We start from the raw sequence: 12,522 nt of genomic DNA, 5'->3' as shown, positions 1-12,522 counted from the left end.
GAGGGCCACAGGGAGAAATGAACATTATCTTAATGTGACCAAAACAGCCTGATATACTTTAGTACTGATACTTTACATTCAGATGTACCGGTACATTGAATTATAAATACCTAATTTTGCTTTAAAAAAAATGTGGTTGTTATTATTGTTATTTAACCTAGCAATCTTGACATCCCTAAATCTGGCTCACTGGTTTGACACAACGTACAACACAAAATAAATAACCAACCAAATTGAGAGATCATTATTTCATTGAAGGACACAGATTGTATTTTTGGACTTGAAATCTTACTTGTTTCATTAGGTTTGGGAATCACAGTGTGTTTTACAGTTGCCCATGTGACAATGTGGTTTTGTCCCTTCACTGACACGCCCTCCTCCTTTACTCCCGCCCATGTTTCCAGACGGAGCCCGGGTCGCCTCCTCCACAGGGATCGACATCCTTCTACTGGACGACTTTAAACTGGTCATTAACGACACCACGCACCTCGTACGGCCACCGAGGAGAGGTACAAACTAAACTAAACTAAACCATTCACTGACAACCACAGGAAACGCTCTAATCCCTCCCGTTTGTTTCATCTCAGATTTGCTGCCTCACGAGGATTTGGATCGGCTGAATGACGTCAAATTCCTGGTGCAGCAGCTCTACACCACGCTGCGCATCGAGGAGCACCAACTCGGCAAAGAACGCGAGCTGATTGGACGGCTCGAGGACCTCAACTCTCAACTCCGCCCCCTCGAGCAGGTCTGTGGATCGTACGTGGGACAAAGTGTTTGCTAATCGTAGGCTTAAAGCATTTCAATACAAAACAGTGGTAGATTGATTTTTAATATAGTAAAGGAAACTTAGGAGTGATTTGTAAATAAATACAGATAAAATGATTAAAAGGAGGACACCTGGAGTGAACTCGCAACACGACAAAATAAAACTCATTCTTGTTACGTCGATGAGGTCTTTAAAAGTAGCAATAACAATGAGAGAATCAAATGAAGAAAAAGCACACGCCACCATTCCCGGTAATAACCTTTTTATGTGGATGAAATGACTGTGCTAGTAATCATCTAAAAGGCTCTTTTCAAATTATTTTCCGTGCCGTCCCCCAAGGAAACTAAAGTATTTCACAATCTTTTGAAGCGCTACAGTAGAAGGCAAGATGCATAAGAGTTGTTACTGTATTTTAACTGTAGTTAGGCTGTAAAATGGTAACAAAAAAGTCAATTTTCCTCTAGCCTATATCACGTTTTAATTTAATCATGATTCATACATTGATTAAATATATTAATCTTGTCTTCTTTAGTTGAATCGTTTTTTGTAGTTTCTTTTATATCCTTGTTAACTGCTTTAGTTAGACAGTTTAATGTTCATGTTTTTTGCACTCATTGAAATCGGTGTGGATGAATCGATTGTTGGGTGTTCTGTTTGTACAAATGAGCATCTATCTATCTCTCTATATCAGACGTTTGGTAAGATATGATGTAATTACCTTGACGAGTTTCGACGATAACTTCTTTCTTCGTAAGATATAGAAGAAACAAAAAACGACTCCTATTCACTCAAGAGCTTTATATTTCCTTAAAATGTTGACAAAATAAGCTTCTTCTTTGAATTCACTCTGTGCTGTGATTCTGATCAATGGAAGGGAGTTAGGAAGAGTAGACAGCATGTGACATATTTGAGCATAGAACTGAATTAAAGCTCAAAATCATGGAATAACAATCATCACAGGGTCTAGAGTACAATTTGTTTTCATCTCATTACATCACACATCACTGTTGTTCACATCTTGCTGTATATATATTTTGTGTTTAAGCCTATTTTATTATTTTTTTGCATGCCCACGCTACTTTTTTTAATATTGTTTATTGTTTAATTTTGCACTTTGCCTCCAAATAAAGGTTCCTAGTTGGCATTATAAGCTTTTTCTTTTTCTGATAAGATAAGATAAGATAATCCTTTATTGTCTTCACATGGGGAAATTTTAGTGTTACAACGCAGTAGATACAGAGGAAAAGGACAGATAACTTATAGGAAGTTTAAAAAAAACACTCTTAATAACACTCTTATAAACAAAACAAAAAACTCTTATCAACAAAACTTCTCTCATATCTTAATAGGGAATGGAGGGAAATAAATAAAGTGAAATAAAATAAATAAAATAAAATAAATAAAATAAATAAAATAAATAAAATAAATAAAATAAATAAAATAAATAAAATAAATAAAATAAATAAAATAAATAAAATAAATAAAATAAATAAAATAAATAAAATAAATAATATAAATAATATAAATAAAATAAATAAAATAAATAAATACATAAATAAAATAAATAAAATAAATAAAATAAATAAAATAAATAAAATAAATAAAATAAATAAAATAAATAAAATAAATAAAATAAATAAAATAAATAAAATAAATAAATAAAATAAATAAATAAAATAAATAAATAAAATAAATAAAATAAAAAGATAAAAAATAAAATAATAACAAAATAAAGTGAATAATAATAAAGTAAAGTAAAAATAGCTAGCATAAGACTAAATAATACTAATACTAATGGTAAGTAAAAGCTTATTTACATCAGTCATATGGCATAATTGCTTGTGAGTATGACAGTAATTCTGTGATTCTGAGTGCCCTCCCCTTCTTTAAGTACTATATATGTTTAAGTCGTATCTTTGAATTACTTCCTCCTTACAATCTTTTTACTTTGATTACCCCTCGACGCGGCTGACTGTATATGTCTGTAGGTGAGGGATGAGTTGAGTAAGAAGGCCGAGCGGCGCACCACCTGGGTGCTATGGGGCGGGATGGCGTACATGGCCACTCAGTTCGGGATCTTGGCGAGGCTCACCTGGTGGGAGTACTCCTGGGACATCATGGAGCCCGTCACCTACTTCATCACATACGGCACAGCGATGGCCATGTACGCTTACTTCGTGCTCACGCGCCAGGTAACAAATTGCCCCAATGTCCTCGTTCTAAATGGAGCGTGCGTTTTTGAGTGAATACGAGTGCTCTGGCTGATAAGCTCTGGTTACATTGTGCTGTGTCTCTGAAATGCAGGAGTACATTTACCCGGACGCCAGGGACAGACAATATCTGCTGTTCTTCCACAAGGGGGTGAAGAGGACACGCTTCGACATAGAGAAATACAACAAGCTGAAGGATGATATTGCAGAGGTACTTTTTGTGAGGATGCAAAGGTGCAGGACTAAAGCTACTTATACAGATGGCAGATGTAGATACTTTGGGTCACATTTACTCAGGCGCAAATGTCTCTAAAGGTTTTGCAAAGTACGACTTACAACTATAAGTGGGATCGTATTTTTTGGGGGGGATTATTGTTATCATTATCTAGAATATACAGACTCAAAAGTGCATGCAAAAGACATTTCATAACAGAGACGGCAGCATTAAATTAAATCTAAATGTGATGAATGAACAAATGATTTAGGATTTGGTTTGTAAATATGATATATTTTAAAGCCACCATATTGCTATCTTTATTTGGTGTAAATCTATTCGGAAAATATTAGTCATTGTAGCTGTTGGTGGGAGCAGTGCTAGTCGTGAGTTACATAGATCTTATAGTTGCAGCATCAGATGTAAAACTGTTATGCAAATGTGCACAAAATAGGTTTCTTACTTCTATTTAGTCATAAAAGTAGCAGTAGTACTGGTAGTTAAATTGATTTGAACTTCCACGTCCGACGGCACCGCAAGTCACTCACTTTTCTCACCTTTTTGTGTGATAGTAAATCTGTCTCCCTGTCCACTCTGCAGGTGGAGTTAGATCTAAAGCGTCTGCGGGACCCTCTGCAGCTCCAGCTCCCCGTCCAGCAGCTCAGTGGCAGTGACAATTGATGGAGACCGTGACGCCCCGCCCTTTTAGCCCAAACGCCCCTTTTCTTTACCTCCTCTCTCCTTCATCCTGACCTTTTGACTGTCTTTTACTTTCCCCCTCGCTTTCCACACCCAAAAATCCCATCCTTTTTGACTGTGGGAGTTTTTCTTCCGTTTAAATCTCTTGACTGAAAACAGTTTTAGCAAAAAGTGCAGAACAGTGGTGAGGAAAATCTCTCACAGCCAAAGGAGGATGACAAAAAGGACAACTGCGATGATGGTGAAGATGAATTCAAACCGACACTAAGGAGCAGCCTAAACTCTTTGGGGGAAATGGTCTGCAGGGAATACCGAGACACAGGAAGCAACTCAAAAGGACATTCAGAGGCGACTGTGAGTGGAGTGTGCGTCGTGAAGGACTTTTCTGCTTGTAGTGGTCGAACTGTCAACACACAGCTACTATTGGTCCGTCTTCAGGGAGAGTCCCACTTTAAAGTTTACAGAGAAGTCCCGGCCCGGTCTGAAGGCTGGGCTGACTGCAGTTGTCCACCACGGGGACCTAGTTTTCGTGGCTAAACTCTGCTGCCTCCTCCCTGAGCCACGACCTTTGCCCTCTCACCTCCAGGATGTCGCTTCGTTTCCTCTTCCTGTTGATATCCTGTAGCGGTGCGGTTCTGCCTAAAGTATGAGAGTACTACCGACAACAACATCACTGTGTGTTCTTTTATTCCAAAAAATATTTTGGCACTTTTTATTTGAAAGCCATAGTATATTTGTTATGAAAAGAATATAAATATATAAATATAAATATAATATGTATACAATCAAATAACAGACGACCAGAGGCTAGTTTTCTGCCAGTGGGGGGAGGAGCTCTAACAAACGTCATTTCATTGGTTTATTTTTGACAAATGCAAACTACTTTTACACCTTTTTAAGCATTACATCAGATGAATTTAGCTTTATAGACGAACCCATGATGGTAATGAATTGCCAGTGACAAACTTGACACCGAACTTCACTACATTAAGCCAAAGTCTTAAAAACTTCATAGCTCTTCAACTCCCCACAAAGGAGCAAATGACATTTAGGTTGCGTCAGGGAGACCTTACTTTGGATATGATAATTATGCGAATCCTCTGATGAATTTTAATTTTGAAAGTGCAAGGAATTTAATACAGCACGTTGAAATGAAAACCTCTGTTTACCCAGACACACCTAGAGGCTCGTTATGGTGGCAGAAGATTAATTATCGCTGAGGCTCATTTTTAGAAACGACCTCACAGCTTTGATCTAAATCTGCCCTTAATTTGACTTCATGAGGATTTGTCACTCGAGGTGCTGAAATGACATGTATTAGTATTTATTGCATCTCTCCAGCCTCATGTACCACAAAGACAAGTGCCACGGCTTCAGTCTCGCAGGACGTCCAGAGTCTTCTCCCCCCATTGTTCCGCCCCCTGCTCCCCTCGATGGCCAGGTAGGGTAGACTGCATGCAGTGGTATGCCCTCAGTAGAAAAAAATGTGAATGTGTAGGAGCATTATTGCAAATTTTGTACTTCAACTTTACTAGACGACTATAATTTGCCATATCAAGCTGAAGTCTAACCCGTTGACATATCCACAGATTTGAGTTGTTTGTTTTGTTTAAGTTCAGGTGAGGATTGGTGGACCTTTCTCTCTCTCTCTCTCTCTCTCTCTTTCTCTGTCTCTCTCGCTCCGAAATAGCAATTCATGACCACCGCACAATGATTTGACTTCATCACCCATTTGCTCTGCATTAACGGCAGGCTAAATCCTCAAGATCCCTGCATGTAACTGCGAATTGTCCATTTAAATGCATGATTATCGGTTCAATTCAAAGTTAACCATGCGTCTCTTAGCTTGGACTTAGCCTAACGTGCTTGAACGCCTGCGTGTGTGTGTGCAATGGTGCCTTTTAGATGATCAATAAGTACAACAGTGTGTAGACAATGTAGCAATCTGGTGACGGTATGAATACTAGGAATCCGTTGTTATTAGGAAGGTAATATGTATAGAACGACGCGGCATAACATTACGACCATCGCCAGGTGGAAGTCACTTAATGGAGTGGAACAGGAAGGAAATATGCAAAAATACTATTCAAAGTTTATATGCTAAAGGGCTTAAGCATTTTTATTTTTTATACTACCTTGCACACCATAGTCTATGTATTCGCAGAAGTATAAATTGGAATAATTTATGTGTACAGAGGATACATCAAGCCGTGTAGCGTTTATTGCCACCACCACATATTGAAATTGTCAGTAGTTTGTATGAGTTAAAACAAAGCCTGCTGCTAATGCTATGCTATCTAAACAGTTTCGCAGAGGCAATTTGAACACAGAAATGATCAGAACTAGGAGTTAGGTGATGATCTCTGGACTATAAAAAAAACGATTGTATCGTAAACATGCACGATTATGTCGGTGTAATCCCTCATTCGTCCAGGCGTGTTCCATAGTAGAAAAAGCTTCAGTTGTAGTCATCTGGACTCAGTTTGAAAAAATAGACGTTTCGACTCTCATCCAAGAGTCATTGTCAATAAAAGAATTTAGGTCGAGAACTCCGATATTAATACTGTTCTGTGGTAAGACCCACCCATTGGGAGGAGCCTTCCTGAAGTAGCAAGAGTTGTTTGTTTCAACAGAAACTCCCCCCTTGTATCTACCGAGCTAGCCTATTCAGAATCTTAATGGGCTATTAGAATCCTCTTTGTCTTTGTGAGACCCTGGCTCAACCACCCTGAGTACTCCTCTTTCAAAAGAGGAGTCAAGGAAGCTATTTTTGTTAAAAAAGAAAGACCTTCTTTAAACAGAAATGGAGGACTAAGGTTTAATCTTCCTGTTATTTAAAATGGGTTACTGAACCCCTGGAAAGGTAGAGGACCAGGACATTTAGATGCTAATCAGGTACTCAGGGTGGTTGAGCCAGGGTCTCACAAAGACAAAGAGGATTCTAATAGCCCATTAAGATTCTGAATAGGCTAGCTCGGTAGATACAAGGGGGGAGTTTCTGTTGAAACAAACAACTCTTTCTACTTCAGGAAGGCTCCTCCCAATGGGTGGGTCTTACCACAGAACAGTATTAATATCGGAGTTCTCGATCTAAATTCTTTTATTGACAATGACTCTTGGATGAGAGTCGAAACGTCTATTTTTTCAAACTGAGTCCAGATGACTACAACTGAAGCTTTTTCTACTATGCAAGATTATAGAAACCTGTGCGAATGAAGCAAAAAAAACAATCCAAAACGGCACTAAAAGCAGAAAATATATCAGCATGAGTATGACATGTGGCGAACGACCTCGAAACTAGCTATAAATGGGCACTTCTTGTTTTTATGTCTGCTGTGGCCAATATATATCAAAGTCACTACTGCGGGGCACATGGGAGGAAAACACATTCTGGTGTGAGCTTGATTCTTGTTCATAATATAAAGGCTGGTGGTCATAATGTTATGCCGGATCGGTGCGCGTTTGTTGTTGTGAGCAAAAGCAAAAAACATTTAAATAACATCCCCTAATGCTTTTCTTTTAAACTATTCTCAGTCCTCGTATCATTTCATTGGAGTGAATAGCTTTATTTTTTTCAGATAAAACACACTATTATTCACTGTTTCTATGGAGACGTCATGTAGGAGGTGAGACCAGCCCAATCCTCCCCTCACACTTCTTAACCATCATCACCTCCTCCTTTTTATCACACCATCCACCGGTTAATGCCTTTTAAATTATTATTTTCTTGCTTTATTTTTTAAAGGAACTAAATATATCAAATATAGGGAACTTTATTATAAAGAGGGTGTTGCATGAATGTATGTTTACATGGGAAAAATATGAAAAAATGAAACAAAAAAAAAGATGATTTATCAAAAAACTGCAAAGATAATTTAAGAACGTTGTTTGTAGAGATTCCTAGTTCTATTATAAAAAGGGCAGCAGACAGGGTTTGCCTTTAGAATCTGCCAAAATCGGACTCAATCCCAGCCAACCAAAACCATCATCCTTGTTTACTCCCATAATCCTCTGTTTTCAGGACCTTTGACCTTTTGACCTCAGTCATTGATGCCCTGACATGAGTGCAGAGGAAGAGGCTCTTGTGGTTCTTTCACTTCATTACGTTTGTTGAATTTCTGGTTTATGTGCACTTATGTTTGAGAAATGCCTAAGAGTGAAGCTGAACATAGGATCGACACAAGTTTATACTCCATTCTGACCTCTTGATTATGTTTTTGGCTTTGTTTGTTTCTGTTGGCATATGATGCTGTAATGTTGGCTAAAAAGAAAAATGTAAAATCCTGTATCATTTATGAAATATGTATAAAAGAGAAATGTAATTCAATTATCAATAAAACCCTTATCCAGTTTTTGGAGACGGTTGTTCAGACACTTCTTTTTCACATTGTTTACAAGGAGCGTTCAAGGTCGGGGGTATTTAATCTTTTTCCGTGGCCTCGGTGCTTCCTGATCCGGACATACCAATGAGATAGATCACAGGGAGAACGAGTCCTGTTTTTATTCACTATTGTAATTACTGTACAAAATTATTATTCTTGGAACATTTTTCACTCATGTTTCAGTTAAAAAACAGAAGGGATTTCTTGATAATTAAACCTCAAGTAAAACGTTAAATAATAGTTTTGTCGGATAGAAATAATATTGTCTGAATATTGTTATCAAGATATATAAATATTGAGATGTTCATTTTTGTCAATATCACCACCTCTAATACTCAGCATAAATACTATACTATATATAGGAGTATTTTTAGTATACATACTATATATACAAGATAAACACTCAACCATAACTTTTCCATTAGTCATGATCCTCCAAAACCAATACAGTCAATATCGCCACAATTTATTCAAAATTATGCAATTTAAATCATTTTCAATCATGTAATTCACAGTTAATTATTTTAATAATTATAATCCATTTGTAAATGTCTAAACCTGGGGTGTCCAAACTTCACCAAGGGCCACATTTTGACACTTATATGGAGCAGAGGGCCACAAACAACCTGACAATGTTGAATTTGGAAAGTGAATACTGAAAGATTTTGCATTTGGCATTGTTCGATGAGCATCACACCTTTAATAATACTTGGGACATTAATAATAGGTTGTTGTCACATAAAAATGCTTGAATTCTTTCAATTTTATAATAAAAAGTACTTTTTGTTGTTTAGACCAACTTAGCAGGAAGCCAGAGGGCCAACAAAAATTGGTCTGTGGGCGCATATGGCCCCCGGGCCTTAGTTTGGGCATGCCTGGTCTAGATAAATCTGTTTCAACCTATGGACAGAATAAATACCATGTGACGTAGCAGGGTTCAGGTGAGCAAGACACGACATTACACTCAAATGTGATATAAAATAAAGTTTAGTGAGACAGTGGACAGCTCTCTCACTTTGTGTTTCTTCCCCTCTGATGCTAAATGCCCCCTAAAGTGAATACCTTTAGTTGTCTTTCAGTGAGTGTCACCCTTGTCACTGGCTGGTCTGACTGCACCCAAAGGACCCATAGCTGGAATGGGCTGAAGGCGCTGGGAAAGAGGGAATAAGTATGAGACAAAAGTATGAATAAATTAACATGGATTTAGAATTGGCGTTGAGTTTAATGTGATATCAGAGCAGTGACTCACCCTGAACACAGTTGGCCCACAAAGCCCCAAAGGGAACAATGTCTTATTTCCAGAAATAATTGCAAAAGCAGAATCCCGTGTTCCAGCTCATTTCGCAGGCCTCAATGTCGCCACTGATTTAATTACATGAGCAACACAAACGACAGCGTCAGGACGACACTTCTGTAAAGCCCAAAGTAAGAGGTCAGCGCCATGTGAAAGAGAGTACTTTAAATACTTATAACTTTCTCTCTCTCTCACTCTCTCACTGACACTCTCTTTCTCTCTCTCGCTGTCTCTTTCTCTCACTCTCTGTCGCTCTCTTTCTTTCTTTCTGTCTCTCTCTCTCTCCGTCACTCTCTTTACCCCTCTCTCTCTCTCTGTCTCCCTCTGTCTCTTTCACCCTCTTTGTCTTGTCTCTGTCTCTATCCCTCTCTTTCTCTTTCTGTCACTCTCTTTGTTCCTGTCGCTGTCTCTTTCTCTCACTCTCTGTCTCTCTTTCTCTCACTCTCTGTCTCTCTTTCTCTCACTCTCTGTCTCTCTTTTTCTCACTCTCTGTCGCTCTCTCTCTCTTTCTGTCTCTCTCTCTCTCTCCGTCACTCTCTTTACCCCTCTCTCTCTCTCTGTCTCCCTCTGTCTCTTTCACCCTCTTTGTCTTGTCTCTGTCTCTGTCCCTCTCTTTGTCTCTCTCTATCACCCTCCTTGTCTCTGTCTCCCCTTCTCTCTCTCTCTTTCTCTCCATCTAGATCAGCACAATATGAAAATGTTACTTGCGACTGTATCATTTTAATGTTTTCAATAACATTATAGATGAATGAAGATGCATAATAGATCTTACAAAACCAGAAACGACTAAATACAATAAATACAGTTTAGTTCGGTAATTGTATAAATGTGGTTTCAGTCAGTCCCAAGGCAAGTGTGGCTACAATAGTGCGCTAGAGTCATCACCAGGTTTAGTGAAACTAAAATGCTCTGAAAATGAGACATAATGTAGTTGCAAACATATTTCGTTCTGTTCTTTTTGAAGTCTGGATCCAGAGCTCACTAAAGAGAAGAGAGACGGAGAACAATGAGAGGATGCTCTGGTTTTAGGAATCTGCCTGTCCAACGGGGTCAAGGTCAAACGGACAAAATGACACAGATAAGACTTGACTATTTAAGACGGTGTTTAAGTGGAAATGTACAGAGCAACTGAAAACATGCTTCTGCTTCTGCCCATGTGGCTTTGGGTTCAGATACTTTTGATGGCTCCAGCTGTGGGTAAGTAATTCTCTCATATTTAATTACACAATAGTCCCGTCCAATCTCCAAACATTTGTCATCTGGTCCCTTGGGTGCTCGCGCTCAGTTTCGGGCATCATCTGCATCTGTGATTCTGCACTAATGCCTCTCTTCTAGCTTTTAAAGAGCTCTAATGAGAGGATTCAAACTAGGACGACAGCTCTTTCTTTTGATAAACGTGTCTCTAACAAGGTTAATAGTCTTAAATTCAAAGAAATAGTACATTTCAAATCAATGTTTTCATTTGCACTGATGAAGTCAATGTTATATCAGCTGTTACTATCAGAGGTGCTTTTACTATTACTACGTTCTACACTGCGTCTGCTATTACTACTACTACTGTCACTCCTAATGTACCTGTATACTTTACTACTGCTGTTACTCCTAATGCACCAGTATACTTTACTACTGCTGTTACTCCTAATGCACCAGTATACTTTACTACTACTGTCACTCCTAATGTACCTGTATACTTTACTACTACTGTCACTCCTAATGTACCTGTATACTTTACTACTACTGTCACTCCTAATGTACCTGTATACTTTACTACTACTGTCACTCCTAATGCACCAGTATACTTTACTACTACTGTCACTCCTAATGCACCAGTATACTTTACTACTGCTGTTACTCCTAATGCACCAGTATACTTTACTACTACTGTCACTCCTAATGCACCAGTATACTTTACTACTACTGTCACTCCTAATGTACCTGTATACTTTACTACTACTGTCACTCCTAATGTACCTGTATACTTTACTACTACTGTCACTCCTAATGCACCAGTATACTTTACTACTACTGTCACTCCTAATGCACCAGTATACTTTACTACTGCTGTTACTCCTAATGCACCAGTATACTTTACTACTACTGTCACTCCTAATGTACCAGTATACTTTACTACTACTGTCACTCCTAATGCACCAGTATACTTTACTACTACTGTCACTCCTAATGCACCAGTATACTTTACTACTACTGTCACTCCTAATGCACCAGTATACTTTACTACTACTGTCACTCCTAATGCACCAGTATACTTTACTACTACTGTCACTCCTAATGTACCAGTATACTTTACTACTACTGTCACTCCTAATGCACCAGTATACTTTACTACTACTGTCACTCCTAATGCACCAGTATACTTTACTACTACTGTCACTCCTAATGCACCAGTATACTTTACTACTACTGTCACTCCTAATGCACCAGTATACTTTACTACTACTGTCACTCCTAATGTACCTGTATACTTTACTACTACTGTCACTCCTAATGTACCTGTATACTTTACTACTGCTGTTACTCCTAATGCACCAGTATACTTTACTACTACTGTCACTCCTAATGCACCAGTATACTTTACTACTACTGTCACTCCTAATGCACCAGTATACTTTACTACTACTGTCACTCCTAATGTACCAGTATACTTTACTACTACTGTCACTCCTAATGTACCTGTATACTTTACTACTACTGTCACTCCTAATGTACCTGTATACTTTACTACTGCTGTTACTCCTAATGCACCAGTATACTTTACTACTACTGTCACTCCTAATGCACCAGTATACTTTACTACTACTGTCACTCCTAATGCACCAGTATACTTTACTACTACTGTCACTCCTAATGCACCAGTATACTTTACTACTACTGTCACTCCTAATGCACCAGTATACTTTACTACTACTGTCACTCCTAATGTACCTGTATACTTT

At 38.3% G+C, this 12,522-nt stretch overlaps 2 protein-coding genes across 5 annotated transcripts in view; both read left to right on the top strand.

Moving 5' to 3' along the window:
* mcu (mitochondrial calcium uniporter) overlaps positions 1-8,250 on the top strand; it is a 76,372-nt gene extending 68,122 nt beyond the window's left edge. For both annotated transcript variants that reach the window (XM_072436216.1, XM_072436215.1), the window contains exons 5-9: positions 405-509; positions 588-748; positions 2,758-2,961; positions 3,074-3,190; positions 3,794-8,250. In XM_072436216.1, the coding sequence (XP_072292317.1) occupies positions 405-509; positions 588-748; positions 2,758-2,961; positions 3,074-3,190; positions 3,794-3,874 (668 nt within the window). In that variant the 3' untranslated portion in view covers positions 3,875-8,250. The remainder of the gene's footprint in view (positions 1-404; positions 510-587; positions 749-2,757; positions 2,962-3,073; positions 3,191-3,793) is intronic.
* Positions 8,251-10,702: 2,452 nt separating this feature from the next.
* oit3 (oncoprotein induced transcript 3) overlaps positions 10,703-12,522 on the top strand; it is a 187,816-nt gene continuing 185,996 nt past the window's right edge. For all 3 annotated transcript variants that reach the window (XM_072436505.1, XM_072436506.1, XM_072436504.1), the window contains exon 1: positions 10,703-10,765. In XM_072436505.1, the coding sequence (XP_072292606.1) occupies positions 10,705-10,765 (61 nt within the window). In that variant the 5' untranslated portion in view covers positions 10,703-10,704. The remainder of the gene's footprint in view (positions 10,766-12,522) is intronic.

This window comes from Eucyclogobius newberryi, unplaced genomic scaffold, assembly GCF_026437365.1.
Source record: "Eucyclogobius newberryi isolate DKJ021-1_F unplaced genomic scaffold, fEucNew1.0.hap1 SCAF_8, whole genome shotgun sequence".
NCBI classification, from domain to species: Eukaryota; Metazoa; Chordata; class Actinopteri; order Gobiiformes; family Gobiidae; genus Eucyclogobius; species Eucyclogobius newberryi.
This window is presented reverse-complemented; position numbering and strand designations above follow the sequence as displayed.